This window comes from Chaetodon trifascialis, chromosome 13 (genome assembly GCF_039877785.1).
Source record: "Chaetodon trifascialis isolate fChaTrf1 chromosome 13, fChaTrf1.hap1, whole genome shotgun sequence".
Lineage (NCBI taxonomy): Eukaryota > Metazoa > Chordata > Actinopteri > Chaetodontiformes > Chaetodontidae > Chaetodon > Chaetodon trifascialis.
The window spans coordinates 2,841,027-2,857,507 of record NC_092068.1 but is presented as its reverse complement, the minus strand read 5'-3'; the positions used below and the strand labels follow the sequence as shown (position 1 = coordinate 2,857,507).

The 16,481-nt window shown below is 41.9% G+C and overlaps 1 protein-coding gene across 1 annotated transcript; it reads right to left on the bottom strand.

The window, feature by feature from the left end:
• Window positions 1-1,933: 1,933 nt before the first annotated feature.
• hells (helicase, lymphoid specific) lies at window positions 1,934-15,735 on the bottom strand. Its single transcript, XM_070977562.1, has 23 exons — window positions 15,394-15,735; window positions 14,834-14,931; window positions 14,397-14,515; window positions 13,816-13,938; window positions 13,662-13,703; window positions 13,555-13,582; window positions 13,231-13,289; window positions 13,103-13,144; window positions 12,746-12,973; window positions 11,895-12,077; window positions 11,429-11,572; window positions 10,977-11,173; window positions 9,720-9,813; window positions 9,085-9,246; window positions 8,749-8,891; window positions 8,434-8,578; window positions 8,228-8,311; window positions 6,771-6,890; window positions 6,368-6,484; window positions 6,098-6,257; window positions 4,608-4,704; window positions 4,421-4,497; window positions 1,934-2,611 (listed from the first exon to the last, which is right to left on the bottom strand). The coding sequence occupies exons 1-23, from the start codon at window positions 15,399-15,401 to the stop codon at window positions 2,523-2,525; spliced, it is 2,559 nt and encodes an 852-aa protein (XP_070833663.1). The 5' UTR covers window positions 15,402-15,735; the 3' UTR covers window positions 1,934-2,522.
• Between the last annotated feature and the right edge of the window lie 746 nt (window positions 15,736-16,481).

The following is a 16,481-nucleotide window of genomic DNA, read 5'->3' as shown; positions in this document are numbered from 1 at the left end:
CACCTGGGCCCAGTGCGCCAGGTCACGATAAAAGCTCTCCCCTTGGGTCTCTGGGAGGGGGGTTCATTATAACTATTCTGTTTGGTTCCTGTATCATTTCTTCAACCAACACCATACTTCCTAAATGGTAAATAACACTTTTCTATGCTGACCACTCAAAGGGCATTATATAAGTCTGCATTCACCCACTCACACACACACTCATACAATGATGGCTAGGCCACCTGCTCATTATAAGCATTAACCATTCACACACCAATGTGGAGCAATGGGGTTCAGTATCTTGCCCAAGGATACTTCGACATGTAGTCTACTGAGGCCAGGGATCGAACTACCAGCCTTCTGATCAGTGCATGACTCTTAGACCCCGTTTACACTCAGGGAACACACATATGTTTTCATGCAGTTTGGCCTCTTGTTTACACGCAAACAGAGTTTTTCCTCACAGAAAACGATGATTTTTAAAAACTCCGGCCAAAGTGGAGATTTCTGAAAACGCCGGCTATTTGTCGGCGTGTAAACTGGGTTAAATGGCGTTTTACAACATGTGACTGAATACTTAACGTCATGTGAGCGTCCTATGTTTACACTCGCGCCCATTGGTTTGGCATAGTTATAATGCACTCGATGGCATATTTATCCAGGTTCATGTAAACAACAACATTTTCGAAAACGATGTTGTGTGCACGATGTTATTTTTGAAAACGGAGGGGCTAAAATATCCGTTTTCCAAAATACCCTGTTACGTGTAAACGTAGGCTTATCATCTACCTCCTGAGCCACAGCCCACCTGCTCATCCACTCACTTGTACCACTGACTTAAATCCCATCCACATGGTTTGGTTTACAATTTGTAACTGTATATATGGAGCTTAAACATATTATCAGGGTCCAAGCCTGGAAGGGGCTGCGAGGGGTGCCACAAACACCAAAAACATGTACCAAAAAACATATACCTCAAAATCCAGGGGACAGAATTTCATCAATTTCAGGTGCTGATGTTCTGCAGCCAAGTATTAAGCAAAATCTGAAGTGCTGTACTGATTGTTGTAAGTGAACGTGTCTATCACATATTTGCTCATAACTCTAGATGCCTTTCAGCAATCTGATTCAACTCTCTGGAGACCCCCTGAACATTCCCACTGAGTGTCGCGTGATGGGGGGGACAAATGGTGGATCTTTGAGTGGCTGATTATTCAAATGTCCGTTCTCACTTGTTTAAACAAAATCATACTCGCTGCAGTGACTTTCCCAGCTCTGTGAAGCTTGAAAGCTGCTTGCAGCTTTAATATTGGCCCTCTGAGCGAAACAGGCCTGAACAGGAAATCTCAGCTTGTGGCTATATTCTGCTGTTGTTATCCTTTTTTGTTAAAAATCACAGGTGCTTTTGTAGTGAAAACCATTGGCTCCTTCGATTTAGTCTTCAATGGAGGTAATGATGAAGCATTTGGTTATATAAAATGTTAAACGTGTGGGCTCTGAGATATGACAATAGGAAGACTTGGACTTTAACCTTGCAGCAACATGTGGAAAGAAGGTGCAGGATGGAGGCTGAACTGTTTGACAGGGAAACGCACTCAGTGCTTCAGCTCACTTTCACGACTCAGGCTCGGGTACGGATATTATTCTCTGGGACTCGGTTTCGGTTCAGAGAAAAAAATGCGGCCTGTAATACCTAATAAATATGCGATTAATGCACTAAAAATGGCATGTATGCTCTGAAGACTGCTCACTACTACACTGGAGTGCCATCAAATCAAAAAAACTATTCTAGGAGAGGAAACTATTTTTTCTGCATCATAGCATAGAGAAGCAATGCAATCCAGAGTGCTTTGTCAATAACTTATCACGATTTTAGAAATGAATGTGGGCTTACAAAGAAAATGGAGAGAACTTCTACTTGATAATAGAAATGTAGCTGAAAACGTCTCATGAAGTTATCAAATCAGGGTTTATTTATATAAAAAGACAAGAAAGAACATGTATGCTTCACCTGCATGAAAGTGCTTTGATTACAACGTTGTTAAAGATTCTTGTTTTGAAAGGCCAAATAAAAATCATAAGGTCGAACCCAACAAGACTGTGTCACTGTAGCTTGGTCTCCTTAAACAGATGCAAAGAGCATGTTCTCGTGTCCACTGACCTTAATGCTACTACCAGGGAGAAAGTAAGCTGAAGAATCTGTAAAACAATCTTTTTTCTTGAATTTTTGGCAGGAAAGTAATCAGTAACTGAAGATGATTCTAACAGACTTCAAGAGCCCAGTGACAATCAAATCTTAAAACATGTACAGTGTTTGAACATCACAGACTATGTTCAACACAAAAACAGTAAAACAAAAAAGCTCATTAAACGAGGCAGTTAAGAAAGTGAAAGAAAAAATATACTACTCAAAGTCTACTAACAGCAGTTTCAGGATTTTTTCTTTAAGTTTCAGTATCTACTGTGACAGCAGTTGTGAGCCATCAAGGTGCAGCAGAAGGGCCAAGGTCAAAGTTCACATCTGAATATGCAAAGAGCTCTCAGGTCAAGGTGATCTCTGACGACTCTTCAGCATCGATCACTCTGAAGACGCCCACCTTCGCTTTCTTCATGCTGCCTTTTTCTTTGTCTGAAAATACAAATTATACTTTACTTCAGGTCATGTGTTAAACAGTAAAAAGAGCACAGCCTAAGCCCTGGCCAATGCAGATCAGATATACCACAACCTATACCTGCAAGTGGGTATCAATGTAAACATAAAGTGCACTGTGTCAATGGAGAACACTAATGTTTACTCCTTCATACAAGAACTCTCACTGTTTATGGGACAACGCAGCCACAATAAAAAAGTTAAAAGTTTTGGTTCACCTTAATAACCAAAACAAATGGAGTTCCAACAAAATTCCATAAAATACAAATCTAACTGAGTAATCTTGTTGAAGTGGCACCAGTAAATCTACAGTCTGCTTCCTCCAGAATCTCACTGGTGTTTGACCAGAGGAACCAGGGTCTACATTTAGTTCCTGACATCAGTGAAGTCCCTCCAGAGGCAGCTCCTTCTGCACCAGACTTGATTCAAGCAGTTGTTCAAATTCATTGGAAATGCAATAATATGCAAATGCAATGTGCAAAAAGGACTTAGTGTTCAGTGGATCAGTAAATAAAGTCACAACTCTTTGCTTGTTGGACGCTTTCAGTTCCAAAGTTCAGTTCCTGGGGCACCACAGTACATGGGATCTGTGGTTAAGGAGAGACAAACGTCCCACACTGTTGGCACAACAAATCCAGTCTGCCTGACACCGTGAGGGGTGAGTGAGAAAATGTGTTTGTGACTCAGGTGAACAAGCAAAAAAAGGGTTTCTATTATCCATTTCGTGCAATGAATAAGATGATCCATCATTCACAGAAAGATGGGACATTTTTACATCGAATACTTTCTGAATGAGATGATCGATTTCTTTCAGTGTAGTTGTGCAGTTAAACACTATCTTTTACACTTCAGTGTTTGTGTATTCTTTGTATCTGCAAACTGTGAGATTCTATTTCAGCTGAAGTGGATTCTGTAAACTGGAAAAGTTACAGAAATGACATTTTAGGTTCTTCTGCAGTGAAACAAAGCATGATCACTTGTTGATGATAACTGCACAGATTATGTTATTGTTGGCTGTTGGCAGTGTTGGGAAAGTTCCCTTTCTACATGAACTAGTTCAAAGTTCAGTTCACAAATTTTAATATGAACTAGTTCAGTTCATAGTTCATCATTCAAAATATTGACCTAAGTTCACCGTTCTAAATATGAATTAGTTCATAGTTCTTTTTTTCCATATGTTTCTGCGAGCTATTATTTTTCAAAATGATCAGTTTTAACCCTATCAGTATGTGTCGGATTTCATCTTCATATCCAATTTTGAATTCTTATCCAACCAGGGTTTACATTAGCATTGAAGGGACAGCATTTCCCCATTGTTGCTTTAACACTTTGTTGCTGTCCATTCAGTCCACACTAGTAGCAGCTGCAGCTTTCACCCCATGTGACTGAAGTGTGGATTTTCTTTTTGAAGGCCGGCGGGCAAAGTTTGCACAGAAAAGTAAGATTTTTCCCATCCTCACAGACCTTGTCATAAAACTCGTTTAAATAGACTAAACTGAACTATAGAAATCTGGCACCCTATTGAACGAAGTTAAACTGAGAGAGCGTGCCGTTCACAGACACCAGAATGAACGAGTTCACAGTAACCTTCATCAGGCAGTAATACAGTACGCTCAGTTCACTTTCGCCCAAAATATGAATGAGATCATGAACTGTCGTTCAATGAACGCGTTCAGGCACAACACTGGCTGTTGGTGAGACTGAATGATGATAGTCGGGTCTGTTTTGACCCACAATCATCTATTCAGGATGGACCACTGAAACCAGACCATCAGTCTGTCTCCTTACCCTTTAAGTCACTGCGATCCAGCAAAATCTCCAGGTCCTTATCACTGATCACCTTCCCCCTTGATGCTTTCACTTCCCTGAGTGGGACAGAGGTTACAGCCCAATGTTACTTTCAATTATGTTGTTTAACTTCTTATTTACATTCTCTAAACATTGAAAGTCGTTGGAGCAAGGGATGATTTCTTACCTCTCAGTGCCTCTGGCTTTGAGCAGCTCCACCAGCTCATCCAGATCGATGCAGCTTTTACTTTGGTTCAACTCTGCCTTCCCACCTTTGAACTTATCTGTGGGGGAAAGCAATTTAACAAAAGAAGCAATCATTAAAGTCCACACTTGGAACATATTTCAGACCAACAGCGGTCCAGTGCTTGCAATTCACAATTAGGTGAAAGATAAACTCAAAGTGGTTTGTGTACAGAAGATCCAGCACCCACCTCAGCAGACCTTCTGTCTGTCAAGGTAGGTCACCAATTCAGTATCTGACCAACTGTGAAATGAGGTCACAATCTCCCTGTCTGTTCCTCAGGCATGGTGTTAAATCATGGCCGGGGGGGTGCTTTTGCAAAACATTATGATGTCACAGTAAAGTTGACCTTTGACCTTTTGGATACAAACTTTCATCTTGTTATCCCATTAGACATTTGTATGGCATTTTGTCTTAACTAACACATGAATTGCTGAGTTGTGTTTTGTGAGGTCACAGTGACCATAGACCACCAAAATCTAATCAGTTCATCCTTGACTCCAATTGTTTGTTTGTGCCAAACTTGAAGAAATTCTCTCAAGGCATTCCTGAGGTATCACATTCACTGGATTAGCTGGAGTAGACTGCCACCTGGCTGAGTGGACCATCAACTACCTCACCAACAGACCACAGACTCGCTGTGGAAGTTCTGAGAGGGACAGCAAAAGACTAAACAAACTGGTCAGGAGAGCTGGCTCTGTCCTGGACTGCCCTCTGGACACCATGGAGGAGGTGGGTGAGAGGACGATGTTAGCCGAGCTGACATCGATCACAGACAACCCATCCCACCCCCTGCATGAGACGGTGGGGGGGCTTAAGCAGCTCCTTCAGTAGCAGACGTTTGTCATCCAAACAGCTGTCAGACTGTTAAACTCCAGCATCATGTAATGTAGCACTGTGTTGATGCTGTCTGTCCCAATTCTACATCATAAACCCACTTTTGTTTTGCACCGCTGTTATCCATGCTAACATACGCTCACATTATCCATTACATCTTACAAGCTGTAAATATTGCACATATGCATAGACTTGTAAAATTCCATGTTCTTTCCATGAAACAGTACTTCTCTAGTGAAATATAACAGACGACACTGGTAGTTTTTCCTCATAAGAATATTGGCAACATTATTTTTATGAGCAGTAGTATTTTCATGTCATTTAGTATTTTTATAAATCACTACATAATGTACATTTACATAGTTGATTTCTATACCACTGTTTTTGTTTGTCTGTAACAACTTATTTCCCCAGCGAGGGATTGGTTCATCAACAAGTTTAATCTCATCTTCATGAGAACAGGACAGATGGATGGACATACGTACGGAACACGTGGAAACATAATGCCTCCAGCCACAGCTGGACGTAGGCATAACAATAATACTAATGTAGTGCTGCAGTGCATGGAGCTGGGGGAGGAACGTAATGTCACTCACTCTTATGGATAACCATCTGCTCCAGCTTCCTCTTGGCTGAGGCTCTCTCCAGGATCTTCTGGTCGATAGTGTTGGCTGTGACCAGGCGGTACACCACCACTGGTTTGGTTTGCCCGATGCGGTGACAGCGATCCTGAGCCTGCAGATCTGCCTGTGGGTTCTGAGAAGGCAAAGAAACATCACCACACACTGACTAAACACAGTTCACGTACAGGGAACCCTTCGAATGGTAACACTGTTTGTTATAGGTGATTTTTAATCTGCACCCACCCAGTCACTGTCGAAGATGATGACAGTGTCAGCAGCTGTCAGGTTGATCCCGAGGCCTCCTGCTCTGGTGCTCAGCAGGAACAGGAACACCTCTGGATCTTTGGAAAACTTGGTCATCTGTGGGAGAAGAAGAACCTGGTGATGCAGTAGTATGAACATATCATAGCTCTAACTGATTAGGAATCACAAAATGAGTGGAGTCCACTGAGACAGAGAGACAGAAAGGGAGAGACAGAGAGACAGAGGCTCCTGTGTGGGCACAGATTTGGCAAGCAACTAAATTGCTGCCCTCAGTGGACTTGACTCATTTTATGATTCCTAATGACTATATACTGGGAGGGAGGGAGGGAGGGATAGATATAGATATATTCTGCACTGTCCTCGTCACTCATTTAAAACTCACATTTTCATCTCTGTCAGAGTAGGACATGCTGCCATCTAGTCGGCTATACTGGAAGCCCCGCAGATAGCAGTAATCCATCAAAATATCCAAGATGGATGTCATCTGACTGAAGATCAGAACCTGGAGCACAACAAGCAATCACAGATACAAGTCAGAAACAGGCTGACATAGAATAAGTCAAAGGCAAATAACAACATGTGCAGAGGACTGTTGACACACAGCAGCACCGTGCACACGTATTATAAATGGCAATAAACACAATGTTATAATACAGCATGCCAAGATTAACATGTACTAGCAAAGTTTGAATTTGAATAAATAAAACATGTATGAACCTACAGGTGGATCATGAAACACAGATTCACGGAGTGATTTTGTTTGAGATGAAGCCAAAATGTTTGTGTAAGGATCTTGATTAATAATTGGCCTAACTGTGATCAGCAGGTGTTATTAACTGCTGTCCTGTGCACCTGCACGATACAAAATTCAGTGCGTGCATTTTCAATTGATGCTTTTCCTGTTGAAAACGTAGATTTGTTTGTGGGCTTCACTTCACTACCATAGAACAGAATGGATTCCATCAATTTAATCAACGGAAAGAAATGGGAGCCAAATTAAAACTGGAATGTGAGCTCACTCTCTCAAATCATTTCACCTGCATGAAACAGAAGTTTGATTTGTCTTTTACTTTCTTTACTTCCTTTTTGTTTCCCATGAACATATTTATTGCTTCCTATATATCGATTAGATATATGCTCATAGATATATGATATAAGGCTAAAATATCAGAATTTAACAGTAATGTTTTTTTCTCAGGTGGAGTTTAACTGCAGCTGAAATAAAGTTTTTGGATTGTTATTTCTTTCCTGAGCTCAGTGATCTCATATTAATCTCACCTATGAGCCCTCCTTTGCTGGAAGCATAGGACTTGGAGGTTGATCAGTCCAGAAGCTGACTATGTAATGAGGTGCTTTCTTAATAACTCTGACCAAACAACTGTGGGCCAGAGTCACTTAGAATGTGGCATTGTGTACGTTTTTTGGTTCTGTGCACAAAATGGACAGTGGGGCTGGTCACAGAAGCCAAGTTGCGGCTCCAGACAGGCTTGGAGCGGCCCTGGAGAGGGTTATCAGCAACTCTGACACACTATTGTCCCTCACTTGCTGCTGCTGCCACCAACAGCAACAACCTCAATGGCTTTGGCATTAGCAGAGGGAGGGCACTGTAACACTGTGTTCACCCTGAAGGAGAGCAGCAGTGGCAGGTAAGAGGTGAATAATTTTTGCCATTAGACAACATCAGTCAAGAGCTTGTTGTTGTCCTTTCAAGAAGAAAACATAAGCACCAACTCAGCAGGGCTACTAGTCACTAGTGAGTTTGGCAGACTTCATTAATCCTCTCTTTTGCTGATGAAGTGACATGTAGTAACATATTTGGCTCCTAGTGTGCTGTCTCACCTTATGTCCCCTTTTCTTCAGCTCAGGCAGCAGTCTGTCCAGTATGAGAAGCTTCCCAGAAGTCTGGACCAGCTGTTCATCAATCTGCAGGGAAGACCAAAGGGCGTACAGTATGTGAAGGAAACTAAACGGCATTGGGAATACTTAAACAGCACCTGTAGCACAAACGGTACTGTACCAAAGGAGAGCTGGTGACTGTGGGTTACCTTGAACTCCTGTGTGGCAGGGTCAAGGGGGTACTCCACCAGGTAGGGGTGGTTACAGCATCTCTTTAGCAGCATGAGAATGTTTTGCAGCTTCAGGTTGATCTGGGCATCCAGCGGGCTCTGGACCTCCAGCACTGGAGGGGAGCTGGAGGAGATGAGAGGAAAGTAAGTGTGAGCAAAACGTGGCAGGGTGTGTGAACGACAAGCACTAAAAGACTACAGCATGCATTAACAGCTGAGAACAGACACCGACTGTTGAGATCAATGGAAATAAATGAGCATGTGATATTACTAAGATAACAAAATAAAACCTACCTCTGCTCCTGCTCCTTCCGGACCCGGTCCAGATATTTCTCCAGGTCATACGGTGTGTCTCCATCTGTTTCTTTATAGTCCACCACTTTTTGACTGCGACGCTTCGGTCTGCCACTCGATGTCAACGCTACAGGAGCCTCCGTCTAAATAAAGCAAGAGAGCAGAGCAGTCCAATCCCTTAAACTGACTTAAAACTGTTTAAACTGACCAGTAGGCAAATGAAAAAAGTGATGTGATAGAAGTTGACAGAGAGGACAAAGCTATACTGACTGAGTTCAGAGACCAGTTTGACAGTCCAGACGTGTCCCCATAGCAGCAAATGCTACATGGCATTACCTTTTCCTGGCCCAGCATCTTGCCGATGGTTTTGTTGACCACAGCAGTGTAAAAGGCTTCCTGTTTGGCTGTCAGAGGAGCATAAACAATGATTTCCTTCTTAGGAGGAACCTCCAGCGTCACATCTGACTTCAGCCTCCTCAGCAGGAACGGAGTCAAAATCTGAAACAATACAGAACATTTTGAAAACGCACGTTTTTCTTCTGTGTCCCCCCCAAAAATCTACTCTGAGGAGAATAAGTGAGGTTCAAGGCTTATGTGAAAACATGTGTTTTGAGTTTACTTTTAAATGAGTCAACTGTGTTAACCTGTCAAACATGGGCAGGAAGAGGATTCCAAAGAAAGGGCTCGGTAAGAGAAGGCCCCCTACTCATGTTGTTTATATGTTCTTCAATATGATCAAACAGAACCAGGAGATTGCTGTGTACCATCTGCATAGAAATGGTAACTCTGACGTTTGTAACCATTGATTATTGTACTGAGCATGTAAATAGAAAGTGACGTCTGTGAGTCTCTGATGCTGTGTGTGTTCTTATTCATCATGTTAGAACACACCAAATGAATACATTACAATGTAAGGCGGCTGTGACTGTCGCTCATGGTTGCACTCTGTGGTGATGGCTTGGACGACTGACCTGGTGCAACATGCTCAGGATGTTCTGCTCACGCTCAGCAGCCACCACGTTCTCAGCCTCACCGAGAGTGTCGATGTCAAACCAGGACTCAAAGCTGCACAGCAAACACGTTGACAAGAGGTTCATTCTGAGTACTGAGTTAAAGCTGAACAATTAGCTACACAAACAAAAATACACATCTAACTGCATATAATGATTAGTGCTGTCAATCGATTCAAATATTTAATTGTGATTAATCTCATAAATGTCATAGTTAACTCGTGATTAATCGCAAATTAATCGCACATTTTTATCTATTCTAAATGTCCCTTTAATTATCATTTTAATACTCTTATCAACATGGAAAAGTGGATAGGCTTGCTTTGTGCAAATGTGTTTTATTGAAAACAACAACGTGTAGTGTTATATTTCACACTAACATTCTCACTTTGAGCAGTCATTCACATTTGAATGAATCAAATCTCACACAATTTAACACTGTCAATAAACAGATGCCAAAAAAATAAATACTTGGTTACAAAAAAGCCCCTTCAACAACCCTTTCTAAGGGATCAAAACAGGGTGATACAAGCTAAAGTGACAAAGTGCACATCATTGTAAACTAGGACTCAGGCTATAGTGCAGTTAAACCATGGCTTAAACTTTCCTTTCTTGAGTTTCCTTTGAACATAATAGCATCCACATGCCTCTGTGGAAAGCCATCCATTGTCACCTGGTTTTGACAAGGAGGCGGCGGAGAATTCACATTCACCGTGTGTTTGGCCATCAAGTGGTATTTCAGACTGGATGTGCTGCGGTGATAATTCAGTTTAGCTTTGGTCTTGTCAGTCGACCCATCTGGCAACTTTTTGAAACTAAACCTTCCATTCAGAATCTTGTTCGCATCCATTTCGGCATTTCGTGCTTGACATCCACACAAACCGGTAGCCTACTCTTTTACAGCTAGCGAGCAGGCAAGAGCAAACACGTGTGGGGCGTGCCTATTTTTGTTTCCGGTTTACAACCGGATCCTGTAGTTTTTGTTATGTTACTAGCAGTGGCCACAGCTTATAAAAACTACAAGTTCACTAGGTCACAAAGAGCGTTAATAAAATGACGCCGTTAAAATTGATTCGTGTTAACATGTTAATAACGCGATATTTAATAATAATATCTTTGAGTTTGTTTGTTTGTGTTCGTGCGTGTATGTGTGTGTGAGTAAGTGTGAGCAGTGCTGTAATCAGCACTCAGTTATCAGTAAATCACACGGCTCCATACCTCTTGAGGTCATCAAAGACTTCCGGCAGGAGGAAGTTGAGGAGGGACCAGAGTTCAGCGAGGTTGTTCTGCAGCGGCGTGCCCGTCAGCAGCAGCTTGTTGTCAGTGGCCAGCATCTTCAGCTCCCGCACCAGCCGACAGTTGAGGTTTTTGATTCTGTGGCCTTCGTCCACGATCAGGTACTTCCACTGGAAGCGCTGGAGCAAGAAACAGACATGCCGTTTCAAAATCTACTGATAACGGGCCAAAGACTTCAAATAATGCATTATAATACATAATAATACATAATACAATAATACATTTTTCAGCAACTCCAAATAACTACATATAAAACTTGCTATGCATACGAAACTACAACTGACATATCATTTGACAAATGTTTCTGTGCCAGTAAGACGTGCATGTTTGGTCATATCTAAGGAATGAATGTAAAGGATGAGCAGACAGCCTACCTGTAAGAATTTTCTATCAATCATGGAGATCTCAAAGGAGGTGACGACCACAGGACACATGCTGAGGGGCCCCTGAGGCCTGCGGATCTGCTTCAGTAGCTTGGCCCTCTCTGCCTGGGGGCCATGGTAAAGCAGCACAGACACCTGGACAAACACATGACACTGCTCACTGAGCTCCAGCAGATATTTACACACTCAGTGCTTGTGGTCAGCTGGTGTCATTCTGACCACAGCGGGTTGACGACATGGATTTGTCATTTTCTTTTCAAAGTTTAGATCACTGTAATCATTTGAATGTCATGTGAAACAATTTTACTAAACAATACAATCCTGTTAAATCTGCAATGAAATTTAGCTGCAAACTTGCCCAAAACAATTTAATCACTGATTTTATTACTGGTGAGCTGAATGTGTGTCAAGGTCATGACAGACAATAAAGTAATTCAGGGCCATCTTGTCCTCCCACCTCTGGTGTGAAGCGCTTGAATTCATTGATCCAGTTGGGCAGTGTGGAGAGAGGGGCAACCACCAGAAAGGGGCCCGTAACTTTCTTTTCTATCATCATGGCGATGTGAGCGATGCACTGGATGGTCTTTCCCAGCCCCATCTCATCAGCCAGGATCCCATTGATGCCATTCTCCCACAGCATCTGACAGCACAGAGCGAACAACACGGGTCACTGGTCGAGAAAAACGAAGTCTGCCTGTCTCAGAAGCACACATTTGAACAAATGAAACAATTTCTCTAATCTGACCACCTCCACTAACGTCATGACAAACAGATATTCAACACGTGAACCTTCCAGAAAAGAAAAAAAGAGTTAAACTGCTATTTCACACTACAAAAGTCCTTGTGGTCTGTGAAGTGTTTAGGCCAACATCTACTAACTGCACTGATCATGAGATCAGTGTGCAGCTGGTGAAACTAACAGTGTAATAACTGCTCTCTGATATCATGGGGTAGATATGGCCTCACTGTCTGCAAAACCTCATTGAACTTTGAAACTCAACCTTTAAAGCCAACATGAATGCATGAATGTCCTTAAAAGTGCTCAGGAAAAAAAGGAAATTGGGACATTTACAATCTCATTACAACTGGGCAAACTGCACCTGCTAATGGAGATCCTGTTCTACCATGGAAAGCTCCAGACCAACAACAAGAGGTCTGTCAATCTGTTGAAGACTCTAAAGTGTTAAATCAACTAACGAATAACTTGACATAAACTTTATCTACCTGGCACAGGGAGAGAGGGAATCAAATAAAGCAATGAATAAACAATCATTTCCCACAATCTCAGATGGAGAAAGCCCGACTGACCCTCAGCCACTCGATGCCCTCGATCTGGTACCACCTCATGACCCCGCCGGTGAAGAGCTCTGGCTGCTGGGCAGGGACTGACTGGCCATCCACCTTCCTGTGAGGGTCCAGGAGATGCTTGGCATTGTCTCGCACAGTCTCTGACAGACGGTTCTTGATGTCTTGGTTGGAATCGCTCATCTTCTCGATGTCCTCAGCTTTTAGTTTCTTCTGGGCCGGCGTCTCGTCCTGACATCAAATGTTTGATATATTACGTACATGTATGGTTGGATGTGTTACGTTCAATGACTACTTATCTACGTCCCTTCTGATGTCTTCACATCTCATTTCCCCAGAAGGAAAAAAACAAAGCTTTACCTCTTCCTCCACTTTTGCCTTCTTAGATTGAGACATGATTTCCTGGAAGACAAAGTCAAGCAGAACACATGTGAGCAGATGTGGAAATGACAACTCTGCACAACACACACAGTCAAATTAGACCTTACTTCTTTTGACATGACATCCGCTATTTTGTACTCTTCATCCCTCCTCCTCTTCTTTTTATCTGGTTCAATGGGAAATAGAGGCAAAAGCTAAACACAGGTTGCTGCATCAAATTCAGAATAAACATATTTCTAAAAATCAATGAAGCTGATGAGGTCAAACATTTTAATGTTTTATACTGTCTTAGAACTATTTTCAGATGAGTATTGGTGAAAATAAATCAGCAGATTATCACATTATCGTGTTTTATTTCTGTTTTCAGAGCGTTCCAGCTTTTTCTGAATCATGGCTGTAGCAGAAGAGGAAACATCAGAAGATCCACTCACCTTTCTCGGGCTCTGCACCATTTTTGTTCTGCACCGGAAAGAACACACTTCTGTGAATAAGGTTTGAAGAGTATTTTCATGCTAAGATAAAATGTTTTTTCCCTCACCTGCTTGGCCTTCTTTTCAATTTTCTCCTTCCTGAGTTTCTCCTGAAACGGTCGACAGCAAAGCTCAGTGTCAGTAGTGATTCAGCCTTTAGCCAGCAGGTGCACAAACAGCACAGGTAGTTACTGTTTCACACGATGCTCACACAAACTGTACCTCGTTCTGCTGCTGCTCCATTTTAGTCAGCAGGAACTTAGAGTAGATGTTGCTCTTCTGAAGTAGATGCTGCAGTCTCTTGAAGCGCATGTCATGAGAATCCCTCTCCCAGGACTCACGGGCCTTGTGGTGAACATTGCAAAATAATTCATTAGTGACAGAGACTGTAATCAAGATAAGAGTTCGAACATTTACACTAGTGCCAACACCATGCGATTCTTTGTACCTGTGCCACTACTTTTTGCAATGCCTGACTTTGAAGAACATGTTCTCCTACAAAACAAAACCTTTTTGCATTTAACAAAAGACAAAATTCTCAAAAAAGAAATGTTGTCTAAACACTAGTGTCTCAGCAACATACAGTCAACCAAGTTGGTAATGTTTTATTTAAATAGCAACTATTTAATCAAAGACAACAAGTTCATGAATCTTGGACATTTGCTGCCAGCTTTGGGCTCTTGACATTTTTTGATACTCGATTCAACATCCAGCTCTAGATATGATCCAGTTTTACAAATACAGCTTTTGAAAAAGACAAAGGAGGGAGAACACACATGCTGAGGCATTGATAAGCAACACACCTTCTCCATCATCTCCTTTTCTTTCCTCTCCCCTTCCTCCATCAGCTGCTTCTCCTCCTCCTCCATTTCTTTTGTGATGACCACTTCAGACTTCATCTTCTCAGATTTCACACTGACATCTTCAAAGAAACAACAATGATGGTTATCATCTGAAGAACCCCAAACCCACATTTCTTCATGATGTTTCCTCTTATGGAAACACTTTCACATCTTTTCAAAGCTGATCAGCTTTCACTGGACATGAGCTGACGTGAGCTGACGTGAGCAGACATGGTGTCCTGTTCCAGTAATACACTGCATCAGTCCCTCATTATCTCAGCCTTAAATGACATGGCAGTAAGACCTCATTCATCAAACTTGGATTAGCTCAATAAAACCCCCCAGCCAGACCCTTTGTCGTTCCTGGGTCTCACACACTGGGCCCCTTTGTGACTGACCCTTTGCGGCTCCCGTCTCCATAGCTGTACCCAGCGGCTCCTCGGGTTCGTCGGGTTTGGGGCAGTGAGGGGACGCACTTCGACTTTCTTCCTTCTCGCTGTCAGCATGCGGACGACCACAAATGAAATCCAGAAGGTGAACTTTCCTGCTGGTTTTACTAATTCCATTCACATGTTTGAAGCTTCAAAGATGCCCTTTTTTTAATGTGTACAGCACTTAGACAGAACAGGACTAAGACCGTCTGCAAGCTAACGTAAACGTTCTGCATGTACAACACACGGTGGATATGTAATACATCTACACATTTTATCAATAGACACAGTAAATTAAAGACAACTACTTCCATGGTCGGCAAAAGAATAACTTGGTTAATGCTTTCACTCTTTAGTCCCTAGAAGTGAATTAAGAGATTTACAGTTAAGACGGTGAATAAAACATGAAAAATCAAAACGAGGACATTAAGTCATCCTACACACCCTTATTGGTCCATCCTTCCACAGATAGCAACGTCAAGTTTTTTTTTTAGGTATCTTCCTTTATGAAATATTATTTAACTTACCAGCTCATTGTTGCCAACAGCGAAGCGGACGATGGGGCTAATATGGCTTTTTCAAGGTTTCTAAGTAACTAACGTTGATAGAAAAGGTCGTTCTGCTCGACAAATCAGCAACTTCAGTTACACAAGCAGGTTAATCGCGCAGTCATACAACGTTAACTTTCTGAAGCAACAGGCCAAACTAGTTGGCTAGTGGTTATTAATTAAGTTTCTGAGTATGTAAGACCACAGAATCGGAAAAACAGATCCGAAAATATAGCCTTATCTAAAGCTGCACTAACATGTATAACAACTGGTTTGAACTCCTCAGTCGTGCTTATTCTACAGCTAGCACGGCATGTGTACGACCGCTGTTAGTACCGACAAACAAGTAATGTATCTCCGACCAATACCTGTCAAAATAAAACTGGTTACGCAAGATATCCGCGAGAATTGGTTTGAGAGGTCGCTATTATCTTTTATTTTGAAGGCAATGTCGCTTTATCTCGGCCATTTTCTACGAGAATTCGGTCTACTTGACGCAGATAGGCGGTTGATTTTGGGAGGAGCTATTACTTTCGCGCCAGTTAGGACGAAACCACTGCTTATACAATAGGGTAATGTATGATTACGGTGTAGATACAACTGTATTTTAAAAGCTACGTTTAATACAAACATCAGACGAAACATAACAAGCGAGTATATTTTATAAATTAAGTCAAAGAATATTTACATTCTACAAAGCATTTCACGTACAGAGAAAACCATTTAACGTATCCACCCCTCTGAGTGGAAATATGTGAAACACCTAATCTGATACTTGCCGCGAACTGAGGTTGCCGGATGTATGGGGTTACTGAGGCCATTATATTTCAGACTGGTTTTTAAGTTTTCGTTATTAATTTTCCATGATTTCAAAATGAGCTGTCAAAACAATTGTATAGAAATACATATAAATAAATAGCAAACCATTCTTTGTATGGCCCGTGTGTTTATCTCATGGGGAGTTTGCTGGTTTGGCTGGATTGTTGCAATGCATAAGCAAATGTATGCATCAATAAAGCTAAATGCATTTAATGCTTGTGCGTGTGCAGTCAGCCTCTCAAATCATA

Excerpts from the sequence above, each read along its gene's own strand:
- hells (XM_070977562.1), bottom strand. Across the intron at positions 12,078-12,745 it reads AGGGCATCGAGTGGCTGAGG|ATGCTGTGGGAGAATGGCAT; the intron begins GTCAGTCGGGCT and ends CTGTGCTGTCAG. Across the intron at positions 11,573-11,894 it reads TCAAGCGCTTCACACCAGAG|GTGTCTGTGCTGCTTTACCA; the intron begins GTGGGAGGACAA and ends GTGTTTGTCCAG.